At 43.9% G+C, this 16,263-nt stretch overlaps 1 protein-coding gene across 1 annotated transcript in view; it reads left to right on the plus strand.

Annotated features, from left to right (window-relative positions):
• The first annotated feature begins 1,424 nt into the window (after positions 1-1,424).
• fer1l4 (fer-1 like family member 4) overlaps positions 1,425-16,263 on the plus strand; it is a 28,279-nt gene continuing 13,440 nt past the window's right edge. Inside the window, exons 1-27 of the mRNA XM_070959864.1 lie at positions 1,425-1,617; positions 2,725-2,780; positions 5,166-5,254; positions 5,484-5,583; positions 5,674-5,768; positions 5,986-6,030; positions 6,595-6,753; positions 6,900-6,960; positions 7,723-7,854; positions 7,981-8,043; positions 8,160-8,244; positions 8,325-8,493; positions 8,794-8,974; positions 9,350-9,536; positions 9,827-9,906; positions 10,676-10,798; positions 11,020-11,083; positions 11,737-11,840; positions 11,946-12,054; positions 13,137-13,344; positions 14,164-14,296; positions 14,397-14,497; positions 14,575-14,662; positions 14,789-14,905; positions 15,019-15,171; positions 15,460-15,664; positions 15,823-15,947. Of these exons, the coding sequence (XP_070815965.1) occupies positions 1,539-1,617; positions 2,725-2,780; positions 5,166-5,254; positions 5,484-5,583; positions 5,674-5,768; positions 5,986-6,030; positions 6,595-6,753; positions 6,900-6,960; positions 7,723-7,854; positions 7,981-8,043; positions 8,160-8,244; positions 8,325-8,493; positions 8,794-8,974; positions 9,350-9,536; positions 9,827-9,906; positions 10,676-10,798; positions 11,020-11,083; positions 11,737-11,840; positions 11,946-12,054; positions 13,137-13,344; positions 14,164-14,296; positions 14,397-14,497; positions 14,575-14,662; positions 14,789-14,905; positions 15,019-15,171; positions 15,460-15,664; positions 15,823-15,947 (3,111 nt within the window). The 5' untranslated portion in view covers positions 1,425-1,538. The remainder of the gene's footprint in view (positions 1,618-2,724; positions 2,781-5,165; positions 5,255-5,483; positions 5,584-5,673; positions 5,769-5,985; positions 6,031-6,594; positions 6,754-6,899; positions 6,961-7,722; positions 7,855-7,980; positions 8,044-8,159; positions 8,245-8,324; positions 8,494-8,793; positions 8,975-9,349; positions 9,537-9,826; positions 9,907-10,675; positions 10,799-11,019; positions 11,084-11,736; positions 11,841-11,945; positions 12,055-13,136; positions 13,345-14,163; positions 14,297-14,396; positions 14,498-14,574; positions 14,663-14,788; positions 14,906-15,018; positions 15,172-15,459; positions 15,665-15,822; positions 15,948-16,263) is intronic.

Raw genomic sequence — 16,263 nt, forward strand, 5'->3', positions numbered from 1 at the left:
AAGATGGGAGACGTTTAAGGAAGTTGGACTGAATGAGTAAATAAACAGGTTGTTGTATTTTGTGGTTCTTGTTTTCACAGTATTAAATTAAAGTTTGAACCAGCTGTCAAAGAACACAAACACCAGACTTCATAAAGAAAAGAGCTTTTTTAATTCAGTACTTTCTGTTTTGATTTTCAGTGCTGAACTTTTGCTTTTTTACTTTTACTTGAGTATTTTTACATTGTTTTACTGAAGTTTGTTTTACTGAAACCGAGTGCTGCGTCCACCTGTGCGTGCGTGCGCGCGTGCGCGCGCATGTGTTACTCACATTGTGGGCACATTAAAGCAGCAGTATGTAACTTGTATAAAAGTATATATATATTTTTTTGTCATATTTGCTAAAACTGTCCCATGCCCAGACAGCAGTACATGAAACATGTAATCTGTGAAAAAAAACGGCTCCATTGGTCCCACCTACTGCGATTTGCATTAATCCAGCCGCGCCCGACACGAAACAACCAATCAGAGCCAGAGGAACGTCTGAGGGAGTGCCTGACATCTGTCAATCACTACTCATACATGCTATGAACCGCCCCCTCCCTCCACTCATGCTGCCAGCTGACACTCAGTCAAACGCCTCGGTGAGCGACGTCAGGAGGCTAGTGAAAGCTATGGTGGAGCAACAGCCAATCACAAAGGAGAAACTGCCCATACCGCCACTGCCAACAACAGCTAACAGCTACGGCTAAGACGACAAATGACCAGAAAGCTAATATGGTGATTGTTACAGTAACACTCCGCAGCACGTACAGTATGTTAGCGACTGTGATGTAGCGGCTTGGCAGAGTTAGCTCATTTCCAATGCTAAGGCTAACGTTACTGGTTGTCACGGCAGCCGCGCAGATGCCGCAGGGAGGAGGGGCTTGAAAGCAGGGCGTGAATGCAGCTGAGAGGGAGGGGGAGTGACGTGGAACGTGTGTTGGTTCAAATTTTCAGGCTAAGTCTGCTCTCTTACCTACTGCAGCTTTAATCCGTTTACACAGTCACATTGTGGGGACTTGCCGTACTTGTGGGGACAAAATACAGGTCCCCATAATGTAAATCATTAGATTTTAGACTTTGGTTCCGGTTAGTCTCCAGGAAATTAGTGTAAGTCTATGTAATGTCCCTAAAAGTGATGAAAATCTAGTGTGTGTGTGTGTGTGTGTGTGTGTGTGTGTGTGTGTGTGTGTGTGTGTGTGTGTGTGTGTGTGTGTGTGTGTGTGTGTGTGTGTGTGTGTGTATTCTAAGGAGGAAACTAGTTGAGCAACTCTATTTGCTTTTTCAAACAGTAGAGAGGACCTGCCCTAACAGACACACACACTTTAACAACTCTTAATGTACAGTTATACACACACACACACACCAGGTACCTCCCATCTCCCTGTTGGACAGAAAACACAAACACGGCAGTAGTTTGTTTCCAACTGCTGAAGAGACAAGACAGAAAAGAGCACACAAGTTCAGAGAGACAGGATGTAGACAGGTGAACAGGTGTGTCAGGTATTAGGACCATCATGTCCATCACTGTGAATCTGAAGAGGATCTCCAACCTGCCTGGACGATCTGACAGAAAGGTTGAACTCACCTTCAGAGGTTAGTAACACACTCGCCTGCCTGTATCCTCATGTTATATAGATACTGTATACACTGTACGGCCAGAAGTATGTGGACTACTCTGTCGTTAGTACATTCACTTATTCTCCTTAATACAAAAGCATACAATGATAGTTTAGACAATAGTGAGCTTCCACTTTTGACAGGTTGGCGTGTGTGTAAGAGGTTTTCAGATCCTTTAGAAGTAGAAATATTTCACTGTAAAAACCATACTATCAAAAATATACTTCAATAAAACTACAGTAGCATTAGCAGCAAAGTGTTCCGTTACTATTATTGATACATGGATGAGTGAGTACTTCTTTAATGTTGTATAACCTGTTGGGTAATGAGTCGCTGTTTCAGCTCTTCACATGTTTTGTTTAATGTGAAAGTGTAAAGTAGCATAAAACAGAAAGTTCTTTAAAATTCCTAAAACTTGTACATGGGAGGGTTTTGAGTGTCTTTCCTGTTTCAACATCAAGTGAAACGAGTCAGAATAAGGACTGTCAATTCCACTGGAAGCATGTTAGGGAGAGATGTGTTGATGACAGCGTGAACAGGAGTTATGACTACAGGAAGCAAAAACTGTTGCAGCGCTCATATTGTTTGAAGGCAGACTTTAAAAAATGTGAACCTGTGTGTGAAGTTTAACCAGAGCTCAGACAGGCTTGGTTAAAGAAGACATGCAAATACGAGCACACGGCTCTGAGCTCATATCTTTTGTTGATTTTATTTCATTTCCACACAAGGAACAAATAAGTGGAATTAAACACACAATATTAGAATTACATTGAGAGTAATACAATTAATAAGGACATTAACTTGAGTAATGCAGAAGCATGTATTTAAAAGAGTTATTTTGACAGTCACCTGTACTGAAATCCTCCCTGTTTTAAAGTGTGTTTGTATTCAGTTTAATCTGCAGTGAAGATAATGAACAAAGTCTGGAACACCAGCACTTTGCTATAATTACCTGTCTGTCTGTCTGTCTGCCTGCCTGCCTGCCTGCCTGCCTGCCTGTCTGCCTGTCTGCCTGTCTGTCTGTCTGTCTGTCTGTCTGTCTGTCTGTCTGTCCGTCCGTCCGTCCGTCCGTCCGTCCTCCAGGTTTCACCCATAAAACCAGAGTCCTGCAGTGTGAGAACTTGGCTATCTTCAACGAGGTCAGTAAACTGCGTCACGTATGTGATCTGTCCACTGTGGACACATTCAGACCAATCAGAACAGAGAACAGGGCGTTGATGTTGTCTGCTCCTGTAATGTCCACTCGACGATGCTGTCATGAGACTGCTGCGTTGAAGTGAATGGGAGAAACCGTCACCTTAAAGTTTTTACACACGTTCAGCTCTGAGGAGTTCACCGACCTTCTGACTTTACTGATGGACTTCAGGACGATGAGCTGCTGAGATTTCAGATCACATGACCGTCATCAAATTTGCTTACTGTGTGTGTGTGTGTGTGTGTGTGTGCGTTTGTATCACACATTACCACATTGTGGGGACTTGTATGTGTGTTTATACATTGTGGGGACTCGCCTTCCTTATGAGGACAAAATGCAAGTCCCATAACATAAAACCTAAATGATTGAACAGAAGTGTATGTAAAGTCCCCACAAGTGATGAAAACACGTGTGTGTGTCTGTGTTACAGTGGGTAGCTACGGTTGTTTGTCTGCCTCAGATTGAAACTATTTTAATGGGGCTGATAGGAAAGTGTACCCCTCCTACAGAACACACACACTCACACACAACCACTCCTTCAGCACACACACACCTACAGCTGACATGATTCTGTTTCTGCTGTGCCCGGTGAAGGAGAAATACAAACAAAAATAAAGAATTCGTTCTTTAATAATAACATTTTACATAACACAGGTATTAGCATTAGCATTTATGTAGCTGAAAAAAACGCTGCTGAGCAGCCTCACATAGCAGCTGGCTTGGCTGTTGACCCTTAGTCAATGTCGAGACGTAGCAAAAGCAGCAGCTTCAATCCACAGTGTTTACACAGGACACACACTCACGGTATTTACGCCTGAAATGGAAGAAATTTGACCTGAATTGTGGAATCACAGCTGAAACGTCTCCTGTGTGGACAGGCTTCCCTTCTTCACTCGTTACTCCCTGTATAACAGACAGTCAGTAGATGACTCTAAAATGAGCAGTATATTGAGAATCCAGACACTTTCATTGTGAGGATTTTCTAGGTGCCGTATAAAACATGAATTTCACACTTTAGACAATCAAAACATGGCAGACAGTAAATATAGTGCACTATATAGTAAATATGGAGCGAGACTACGGTAGATGAAAAGTGGAGGGATCATCACAGTCACTACAATTCATCCTGAAAAGGATGATATTTCACTGGATAAGAGAAAACTGCTGCTTCCTGGTGCCACAGGTAAAGTCAGAAGATCACCAAAGTCAGTAAGATTCATCCTCGGGGGATCTTGAATGTCTGTAGAGCCACGACGGTAGCCTGACTGGATGAGCCATCCCTGTTCAGACGCATGAAGTGAACAGCACAACGAACTGTTGACTAAGGCTGTGTGGTTGGGCTGGACAGGTGCTGCAAATATTCAATGTGATTTTGAGGATTTGCCATGACAGCATGAAACATTTCTCCCTTGTGATCAGAAGCAAACACATTTGGCTCAATGATCAGAAGACTCTCATTTGTTGAAATGAAGCCTCCATCCGCTTCACTATGTCACCACATGTCTGTCGACACACACACACTGCTGACCAGTGAGATAATGTAATTACAGGAGCTTCAGTATGACGTGAAAACAGCAGTGAACCCAGAGTATCTGAGTTATATTAGTTCTATTTCTCTGTGCAGTCACTGATTCAGGCTGCATTTGCTCTTCAGGTGTGACCAGGTGTTTTTCTGTGTGTGTGTGCCTGAATCTAGCACATGATGATGAATGATAGAAAAACGTGTCAGGACAGTCACAGTCCTTCGTGCTCTGGTTTCAGTCTTTCTTCGCTGTAAACAGAAGTCAGCTGTGGGCCTGATATCAATGTTAATACAGCAGCTGTGTCTGCGGTAGCGTGGTGGGTTGGTGGGTTGATCCCTGGCTGTGAAATATCATTGAGTGAGGCACTCAAATTGATCCCAATGTGTGTTCATTTACTTTGAACTCAGTTAAATTTCACATTGCAGACAGGAGAAAAAGATCAGGGAGGACACTCACATCCGACACCAGGGACCATGTTTGTTACCGTCTCCCCCCACATGTGGTGGTCATACATGACCACCTGCAGTCAAGTGTTCTAAGGTCATGACCCTTGAGCCGTCTCCGATTGCTGAGGAAGGCTGTGAGATGTGGCTGAAAGCTCAGGCACAGCTGAACATTTAATGCAGATCATCTTGTGACTCATACTGTTTCCAGAGCTTCAGAAAGAACTTCAGCACTAAACTAATTCATGAAGTTTGAGCTTTCACTTGTTTTTTTTGTGTGTGTGTGTGTGTGTGTGTGAGTGTGTGTGTGTGTGTGTGTGTGTGTGTGTGTGTCTGTGTCTGTGTGTTTGTGTGTGCACGCAGCATTTCCGCTGGCCTCACTATGGTAAAGTGATCAAAGAAGAAGTTTTGTCCATCAGTGTTTACAACTGCAGTAAATTTTTCTCCAACAGGTAACACACACACAAACACACACACACACACACACACACACACACACAAACACACACACACACACACACACACACACACATAATATACACACAAACACGCATTGTTTTTGTATTAATCATACTTAAAATGAATGTGTGCGTGTGTGTGTGTGTGTGTGTGTGTGTGTGTGTGTGTGTGTGTGTGTGTGTGTGTGTGTGTGTGTGTGTGTGTGTGTGTGTGTGTGCGTAGACTGCTTGGTAAGCTGGTTGTCAGTCTTCAGCATGTTGTTACTGCTGGGAGACTGTTGCTACGGGAACCGATCACTGATGCCAACTACAGCCTGACTGATGTATGGACACACACACTCTCACACACACACACTGTTTTACAAAAGATCCCTGGTGTTGGTAGATCTCACTGTGTCTCTCTCTCCCTGTAGATCTATATAGAGTTGGATATTCAGTATCATCCACTGGAGGGAACAGCAGGAGGCTGGGAGGGACTCGACTTCCTGGGAGTTGAAGATGAAGATGAGTAAGATCACATCCACATCACCTTTTCTACTCAGCCTTAGTCTGAAAAAACTCAGACTGAGTACTGTCGTCTGTCTTTGTGAAAGCAGCCCCGGGACACATTTAGCCCAGCTTAACACAAAGACTGGGAGCAGGAGGAAACTGTTAGTCGAGCTCTAACAGAAAAGAGAAAATGATCATCCAGTGTCATTTTGTGTCTCGTCTTCCTTCATCCTCAGATCGAGTCTGGTCATCAGGAACGACGGATTTAATGACCCTGAAAGGTGAGAATGTCCATGACTCACACACTGACCGTCTTAACTGGAGAAATACAGAATACTGATGTCTCAATGAAAAGATAATGTCAAAATATCGGACATATTTAAGTACTGGACCGAACGCCCATCAATCATCAGACCTTTGATTCCCCCTCATATACATCCTCTTCTTGTCATGTGCTTTGGTCATGTGATGACAATATTTTTTGCTGAAGGACATATATGTTCAAAACAAAATCGATATAATATCTTTTTTAATTTAATATTTTCTGACCTCGTTGTGGTGCCCCCTTTTTTGTGTCTATGTATCTAGAGACTTTATTTTGACACAGCCAATCAAATCTTGCATAAAGCTGTAACGTCAGCGCTCCCTCAGACACAGCAGACAGTCACGTTGACCAACATCAATGGTGCCAACGTGTAGTGGCAGACCCCACCTCCAGTCAAACACGTTTTTGTCAAGCGCTTCATAAACTCCACCCCTCTAAACCCCACCCCTCTATCAAATCGAAACAAGCACACACAGTATTTTGGGAAACTGTTTAGCCCTCTCGCTCTCTCTCCTGTCAGTCAGCAGACTGTCACTCGCCCAGGTCAGCTGGATAAAGAGGCTCGGCGTCTGGGGCGGAGCCTGGTCCAAACTGGGGATGACAATGAAGATGACGATGATTATGACGATGACCAGATGGACTTAGTGACTTCCAACATCATCTTCACTCCTCTGCTGAGGTCTGGTTACCTCCTTCTGTTAACTTATCTGGGTGCTTTAATACTGACCTGCTGTCAGCAATGTGTGTGTGTGTGTGTGTGTGTGTGTGTGTGTGTGTGTGTGTGTGTGTGTGTGTGTGTGTGTGTGTGTGTGTGTGTGTGTGTAGTCGTTGCAGGCCGATGTCCAGAAGTGTTGCTGCGGCGACCCCCAGAGTCCAGAGCTTCCAGGTAGGTTCAATCATCTGTTCACTCTTGAGTGCTTATCAGGTAAACTGTGAGGGGGAATTACAGTGGTGACTGTGATGAAGATACTGTGTTACCTCTCTACATACTGTACCTTACACTGTTGTAAATCATTTTGGACCAATGGTAAATTCAAATGTAGACACAGTTTTTAGAGGACTGCATTTGCAGCACTTATGACAGGCCAGCCTAATGAACTCCAAAATCAAGAACACGTTGATGTCTTCTGTGTTTGGATCTATCACTTCCTTGTGCTCAGTGCCTCACTCTGGTTACACAAACTTAGTATGGCTGGTAGCAGAACTTCTAGCACACTGTGCTCCTGATGCATCCTTACAACACAGCCAGAGGGACATGGTCAGAGTCAAACCTTCTCCAAGTCCACAAAACACGGGCAAACTCCCATGAACCCTCCAGTATTCTTGCAAGAGTAAAGATGCTGGACTACTTTTCCACTACTGGGACATAATCTGCATTGCTTCTCGTGAATCTGATGCCTGATGATCAGCCAGAATCTCTTTTCCAGCAGCCTGATATGAATCACTCTGTGTGCCAGTCCACGGGCACTGTTCCACTGATATGTGCACGGTGGTGAGGGTTCGTTCAGCAGACAGACCTCCCAGCCATTCAGAAGAAATGTTTACATCACTTAGGTGTGTGTGTGTGTGTGTGTGTGTGTGTGTGTGTGTGTGTGTGTGTGTGTGTGTGTGTGTGCGTGTGTGTGTGTGTGCGTGCGTGCACGTGCAGGTGAATGTGAACATCCTGGAGGCTCAGAAGCTGGTTGGAGTGAACATCAACCCCGCAGTTTTCATCAAAGTGGGAAATCAGAAAAAACACACAGCCACACAGAAATCCACCAACTGCCCTTTCTACAATGAGGTACAGCAGAGAGGAGTACAGCAGAATACTGTACTGTATTACTGTACAGTACAGTACAGTAGAATGAAGTAGAATATAGTGTGAAAGACAATACTGTGTAGCTGTTTACCTCTTCTTCTCTTTCAGAATTTCCAGTTTGAGTTTCAGGAGTATCCACAGATCCTCTTTGATAAAGTCATAGAGATAACGGTCAGTCCCATGGTTTGGTTTTTAGTTGTTGTTTTTCTTCTGTTTCTGCTGCTGTTACCACAGTGAGAGACCTGGGCATGGCCAAAGTGAACACCTTTAATGTCTCCTCCTCTCAGGTGTTCCACAGGCGGACCCTGGCCTTCCTCATGACCCACATAGGTACCTTTAAGATTGACATCGCCACTGTGTACAACCAGCCAGGTACCAGTACTGCTCACACTGCAGCATGCTAATCAAAATATTGCAATACTCACTGACCTCTGACCCCTCTGCATCTGCAGACCACCGCTTCTACCAGAAGTGGGCTCCGCTCACCGATCCAGCAGACACCAGGTCAGGGGTCAAGGGTTACGTCAAGGCCAGTCTCAATGTGCTGATGAAGGGAGACGCTCTGAGCATGCCCAGTCTGCCACCAACCTCCTCGTCAGAAGCCAGAGGGGATATAGAAAAGTCAGTAACAACACTGTGAATATTGTAAAGCATTGTCATATGAATCGTCGTCATTACTATGATCACTTTGAATCTCACAAAACACAACTACACAGCATTTAACGAGGGATGAAAACCAAAATCAGATGGTTGTCATGAGTTGGCATGACCTGATTAAGATGGTTGGCATCCTGAGATAAATGAGGTGTGGGCCACCTGCCCACCCTCCAGCCCTGTGAATTTAGTAAAAACTATTGAGGCCAAGTTTGAACTTATGAATAGCCAAAGCGACTGAGTTCTAACACTGTGATTTTCTTGCAGGAACCTGCTGCTTCCTCGTGGTATAACTTCTGAGCGTCCATGGGCTCGGTTCCGTGTCCGGGTCTACAGGGCCGAGGGCCTGCCCACCATGGGGTCAGGGCTAATGGCCAAGATGTCAAAGGTCACTGACCGGGTGGTCTTCATTGATCCCTATGTACAGGTGACCTTCGCTGGTCAACAGGTACTCAGACGTGTGAATACACGTTTTGTTATGTCTATTCTCCTGAAGGGTATAGCACCAAGAACCTTTTGAGGAACTCAGTAACTCAACCTGCACTTCAACAGGAGGATCCAGGGACTAAATTTAGTTCCAGGTACCAAAAAAAGACCATACTCTGGAGGAGTCAGGTTGTCTTATGGTTCAGAAACTTTTGGGGTTGAGCTTGCAGGGCTGGACATCACTGACTGGTCCAAACCAGTTCCTCTGGTTCCAAAGGTCTTGAAAATATTTTGACTGAAAAATGCTAATTGTCTTTAGATGCTACACCTAGGAGTCGCTGAATCTGAAATTCTCCAATCGCACTGCGTTTGTGTGTGCGTCTGTGTGCCTATGCAGGGGGAGACGTCAGTCGCCAGCACCACCAGCTCTCCAGTTTGGAACGAGGAGATTTCTTTCATTGAGCAGTTTCCTCCTCTGTCTCAACGAATCCGAGTCCAGATTCTTGATGACGCCAAGATGGGAGACATCGCCCTGGCAACGCACTTCCTGGACCTGCAGCAGATTTCTGATCCCACCAGGAACGGTATGACCCGCGGCTTACAATGATACAATACACAATAATTTCTACTTTAATGGTAATCCACCGACTTCACCTGCAGAGGTCCAGGTCTTTTTCTGACACAGGTCTCTATTAGAGACAGGTCTGTATTTTTGGAATTGGTGCTGTAGAAATGATGTGTGCACATTACATGTCTGCATTATAAATCTACGCTTTGAGCATTTAATAGACACCAGTCTTGTTTGTGCCATTATTTCAATACCAGCTTTTATTTGAGAATCTGTTGTAACAGGAAAATATCTGACTGTCTGCAGGGTTTAACCCCACCTTTGGTCCATGTTGGGTTAACCTTTACGGTTCTCCTCAGAACTCCACCCTTGGAGATATTCACCAGGTAAACCAGACACACCCAAATCAAACCTGACATTTCAATAATTTGACATTTTGGGAAATAAACGTATTTGTTTTTTTCTGAGAGCTATATGAGAAGATAAGATTGATACCGTTCTCAAGTCTGTACGGTAAAATAAGGCTGCAGCCAGCAGCTGGTTAGCTTAGCATTGCATCAAGATTGGAAACAGAGGAGACAACAAGCCTGGCTGTCTGGAAAGTTTAACAAAATCTGTCTGCCAACACCTCTGAAGCACACTAATTAAAAGTAAAGGCATGTCGTTACAGTTATCAGCAGACGAATGGAGACTCCAGGAAACCACTGCATCCAGCCAAGAAATAGTGCAGCACATAACCCCTCATACAACCACTAACCCTCCATTTTTGTATGAATGAAATAACTAAGATAATACTGGTTAATTAGTGAGATTTAAAGGTACCAATAGTTGTTTTTTCTTTTTTTACTTTTGGATAGAGCCAAGCCAGCCAGTCTTTATACTGAGCTAGTCAAGTAAATTTTATTTATATAACACCGAAACATACAGAGCAAATCTAGACTTCACACTTTATGATATTGTAACATGGCAACAGTCGCTAGGAAAAACTCCCTTTTAACAGGCAGAGACCTTGAGCAGAACCAGGCTTTATGTGGGCACTGCTTGTAAATCTGCTCTGCAGTGATCTTTTCAACCTACCTTAAATTATATGCAGGATTAGAACAGACTAAAAAAACCAATCCAGACTGAACTGGACTAACCATCTCTCTTGTCCAGGCTTTGAACCAGGGTCTGGGTGAAGGAATCTTTTACCGCGGACGAATCCTCCTTGCTCTCTCTGTAGAGGTTTACTCCTTGTCCGGCGTCACCACGGATACAAACTCAATTGTCTTGGGAAAGGTACCTTTTCCTTCCTGTTTTTTGTAAAAGTTGAGCCTTATGAACACTCAAAACATCACAGTATATGCTACAATGGTCTTTTAACAGCAGCAGCTATTTCCTGTTGCATCTTTAATTGCTGTCAGGCTGTCGTTAGCTGTTAGCTATTGCAATTCTCCAATCACCTTGTCAAATCTCCTATGACCTCACTGACTCTTATGTGACTTTTTGTGTCCCCAAAGGCAAAAGGAGCACTGGGGAAGCTAGGACTGAGGAAGAAGAGCAAGATGACGGAGAAGAAGGAAGGTCAGTCTACTGATGAGAAGCAGGAGAAATGAAAAACTCACCTTTAAAGGAGACAATGTTGTTTCCTATTATCGTATAACAATGTAGGTGAAACAGAAAGGAGAACCAGTTTTTAAAAAGCAGAAAGCAGAATTTCTTCTGAAAGTGAGACAGACAGACAGTACATTCCAACGTCTTGTGAAATCATCCTGTTCTCCATCTTCTCCACAGGCGGATAAAAATATGGATGTCTGTTTAATCTCTGAATCTCTGAGTGTTCAATATAGGGACGGATTCAGGATGTATTTAGCCTATCTTAGCACACAGACTGTAAGCAGTGGGGAAACTGGCCTTGCTCCAGCAAAAATGACACATAAAGTAGGATTTCTCAATGAGTTTATTCAAACTGCAGTCTCAAGAGTTTTCACTTTTGGTTTTCAAATGGTTTGTCGCACAGGTAAGCGTTGGATGCTGAAACAATTAAATGATGCTACGCTACAGTAAAAATGTAAATGTAGAGAAATCCTGTCATCAGGAACAGTTGGTCCTGATTATACATCTCAGACTGACATAGGACAGCTATGGGCCTTTTTTGGGACTTCTAGGTTGGAGACCTCTACATGAATTTATAGTTTATTCATAATTTAATATTTGTTTACTTGCTGTTGCCGTAGCATCTCCAGCTGCCAGCAGATTGGCGGACGACTCAGGAGATGCAGGAGTTGAGGTACCAGAGGCTGTTACCGTAGAGGTTGAGGAGACCCACCCACTCCCTGAGGTCAATGCTGTCACCACCAATATCATCACCATCATCTTGGATGTGCCTGTGATATCCAATATTTTAGAATGAATAACTAATTTTTTTCCCATTTTTACTTCTCAGGGTTTCCTAGGAGAGAAGGAGGAGTTTCTGTTATTCGCTTCTTTGTTTGAAGTCACTATGCTGGACCCATCTGTGGGAACCAGACCGTTAACCTTTGAACTCTCCATAGGTAAGCAGTCTGTTTTATGTGCAGTTGTTGCCTTACAGACACATCTGCACTGAGGCTACTACTAACAACTAAAACAGTTATTTTCACTCTCGATAAATCTACAGATTATTTTCTCAATAAATTAATTAATCAGGTCAAACAAAAGTGATCATCACAAATTCCCAGATCCTAAAGTAACATCTTCAAATGTCCAACTAACAGTGCAAAAGTTAAAGATATTTACTCTTCCATAAGACAAAGGAAAGCAGGAAACCCCCACAAGCTTGGACTGAAGAATGTCTGACATTTTTTCTCTGAAAATTATGTGAAGCATTAATTTATGATCAAAAAAATGTAGATTTTCTGCAGAGAGTCTAATCAATTCATAGACCATTCTTTTCAGTTCTAATCTGTATGGCTGAAGGACTGTTATACTATTTTCCAGTAATGCAATTGAAATGTTGTTTCCCACCATTCATAATTGTGCAGAGCTTGATCTCTCCGGTATGATAACTTTGTAGAAACGGCTGCAGCTTCTCACTTAGACACAGTCTAACAGGGTATTCAGACCTTCAGTCAGCCATTCACAAAAAAATGTCACCTTCTCTTTCAAATGAGTTAGGAGAGGAAAGTGTGACCATTCTTGCTGTGTATCATGCTTGCACTTATAATAAGCTAGCTGCTGTTAATGCATGCAGGAAATTTATGGCATATTGGTGGGAGCAGTTGGAATTCAACCTTCATCACAACATCATTGAGATTAGACCTAAAAATAAAAATCTTTAAATTGATAGCAAGACAAACTTATGACTATTGTGAGAAGGAAACACTGGAGGACCAAATGTGAGCTGGTTCTTTACAAAACATTGCCACCACTTGGGGGTTGGCTCAGTCTTTGGGTAGTGGATTGTGGCTAATTATGATTAAAAATGAAGTCTAGTTAGTGCATTTGGGCCTGCTGTGTGCCTGAGTTAGCACCTGATGCTTGATTAAGGCCACTGCTGAACTGCACCATTTGGCTACCTGGGGTTCAGATGTGGACTTTTATTTCCAACATCAAACTCTTGAACTCCATCAGCTGTTCTGCATCTGTTCCCTTGCAGGGAATTATGGGAAGGCAGTTGAGGTAGGGAGATCCAAGAAGAGCCAGAGTAGAGAGGAGCTGAGGAGGAGCAGGGAGGATCTAAATGAGGAGGTGCAGGGTCTGCTGGAGTCAGAAGATGAGCTCGACAGAGAGGAGGTGCTGAGTCCCGAACCTGAGAACAGATCTGTGTCTGCTGCTATGAGACCCCAGCCCACCGAGTACGACAGGTAAATAACCACTGCACCTACACCAAAAACTACTACACATCCAATTTCATAGTGGCAGATGGCCAAATGCAAGAGCCTAGACATCTTTCACCCCAGCCTCATCTTCCAGCTGCCTCTTGATGATCCCAAAAGCTTTTCAGGTCAGATTGGACAGATACTGCCCTTGAGACACCTTGCCATGGTAACACTTCCTCCAGGTCTTTCAACTCAGCCTCTTCCCTCCAAGTGCTAAGGCCTGTCTCCCCTTCCTGCTTTGAACCACTCAGTTTCAATGTCTCAGGCTCTCACGGGATGCAGTACAAATCCCTATCTATGTAGTCCAGATACTTTATCCTCAAGATCCTGATTTATAGATGTTCTTGAATTACACTTAGTCTGACTTCCTGCCTGGCACCAATCAGCCTTACCTGCCAGGAAGTATCGCCCACATCAACACAACTCCCATGGCCACAGGGACACATAAACCACTCTACTACTGCTCAACAAGTATATTGAGTCTTCCAGTAGTTTCTTTTCACAGTTTTAGCAGTTCAATCCTGGTGTGTTGACATGGTGAAGTGTCCTTGAGCGACACACTAACTCTTCTGATAGTTCGACTAGTGTCTTGCATGGTAGCTTGCTGCATTCAGTATGTGAGTGTGGAGGCAGATTAGAAAGTGCTTTGAGTGAAAGTGCTATATAAATGCAATACATTTACCATTTACCATTATAATGAGGCCGATCTCAGAGGAATAACTTCTGGCACAACAGTAACTCACAAACACTGCATTTACTGTCTGTCTGCTTGACTGCCTGTGTCTCTACCTGTCTGTCTCTCAGGTCATTCCAGTGTATTCCTCTCCATCCCCCCTTTATGAAACAGAAACCTTGTCTGTTTGTCTGGACTCAGTTTGAAGATCACAGTTTTCGTCTCTATCAGGCTAACTGGCTCAGCAAGATGGCCGACAGGCTGGTGAGAGTCGAGTGGTCTTTAATTTCCATGATGTGCATCACAGATAACTTTTAAACTGTGGTCACAGTTCACCCTCTCCTCTGCTCCCCATTATTTTTAGGAGATTGGTCTTGATGAGGTGGAGTGTCTCTTAAGGAGGCCTAGGAGTAACGCCAAGGAGCGTTTGTTGGAGGTGCTACTGGAGCTGGTGGCGTCCTGCAAGTAAGTTTCCTCCCTCAGAAGTTTTGATTAGAATATATTTTCTTTGATTTGATTTTTCCCTGTCTGCCTCTCTGCAGACAGTTTAGTGCTTTCTCAGACAGGGGGTCTCAGTCTCGTCCCAACAACTTGGACAGACGCAGGAAGGAGTTTATCAAGAAGAATTTGGTGAGTGTGTTCTCACTTGGCTTTCATTCTACCTGTTTGCCTTTCTACCTGTCCCCATCTACCTGCCTATCTGTGCCTCTTTGTCTGACTGTCTTCCTGTCTGTCTGACTAAATTTGTGTCTCCAGATCTTACTGGCCAGACACGCAGTGAGGGTCAGGCGGAGGGTCACCAGGCGGACAACCAAACAACGTTTGATGGATATCAGGAAACTTCTCAAGAAACTCCGCCTGCTGGCAAAAGAGGTCAGAGGCCATAGATTGGTCACTCTAGGTCACAAAGACGTCAACAGTTGCAATTTGTACAGTATGTCTGAGGTCTGACACCCCCCCATTCCTCGCATCCACACTCTCTCCAGCCCCAGATTACCATCCCGGATGTGTTTCTATGGTTACTGAGTGGAAGCAAGCGATTGGCCTATGTCAGGATTCCTGTCTACTCCATCCTCTTCTCTCTGGTGGAGGAGCAGAGGGGGCAGGACAGTGGCAGAATCTCCACCCTCTACATGAGGGTAACCATTTTAACACTGACATCTGTCTGTACAATATAAAATCATTGGTGGCCCTAGCTGTTGTGTTTCTAAAATCAGTAATGATCATCAACCAGTTCTGTCAATAAAACCATTGATGTTTGCTGTTCTACCTTTAAAATCATCAGTGATGTTTGCAGTTCTATCTCTAAACTCAACAATGACAGAAGTGATGCATCCTTTTCAGTCTCTGAAATCATTGATCCTGTGCGCTATCCTGTCTTTAAAATCATGGATGACGCTTATGGTTCTGTCTGTTTGACTTTCCAGTCTCCAGGAGGTTCAACAAGTGAGATCTTTGCGAAGCTGGAGGTGTACCTGTGGCTTGGTCTGGCCAAGTACAGCAAAGAAGCCATCATGGGCTTGCCAGAGGAGTTTCTGCCAGTTTATGAAGAAGAGGAGGAGAAGGAGGAGGAGCAGAGGAGGCCGGTCCCCCTGGGGAGGAGGAAAATTCCTTACAGTCTGTCCTGCCAGGGTGAGTCAGCTGGAGAAAAGCTGGTCCTTCAAAATAAAAGGCCTGTGACTAGTTTTATTTGGACCTCTTAACCACAAAGCTATACCTGGACTCAGCAAACTGTCTGTTCTGGTCAGATGAAGGCAGACCTCTCTTGCTTTCTCTCTCTCTTATTGCAGATAGCAGATACTTCCAGCTACGATGTCACCTGTACCAGGGGCGTAGCTTGATGGCTGCTGAAAATAATGGCCTATCAAATCCCTTTGCCAAAGTCCTCTTCTCTACACAGTGCCAGGTCACCAGGGTAGGTACAGCTGTCCCACTGGTTTAAAGGTTATAATTGTTGATTCAATGAGCACACTGATTTCAAATTGTCACAATTCAAATGCATTGACCTGCTCCATGAAATCTACAGAACAAATCACTCTTTCAGCTGTTTCCTGAAGTCGCCATGGTTTAGTAGCACATCAAAATACAAGGATTTGTCTCTTTTACAGTAAAATTTAGCTTGTTTAGGAGAATACAAGGCCCTCCAATCAGAAAGAAGGATGTTCTGTGACTGTAGTATAAATTAAAATTGATCAGGTCTCCATTGATTCAGTCCATAAATTCCATAATAA

Source organism: Chaetodon trifascialis, chromosome 3 (genome assembly GCF_039877785.1).
Source record: "Chaetodon trifascialis isolate fChaTrf1 chromosome 3, fChaTrf1.hap1, whole genome shotgun sequence".
In the NCBI taxonomy this organism is placed as follows: Eukaryota; Metazoa; Chordata; class Actinopteri; order Chaetodontiformes; family Chaetodontidae; genus Chaetodon; species Chaetodon trifascialis.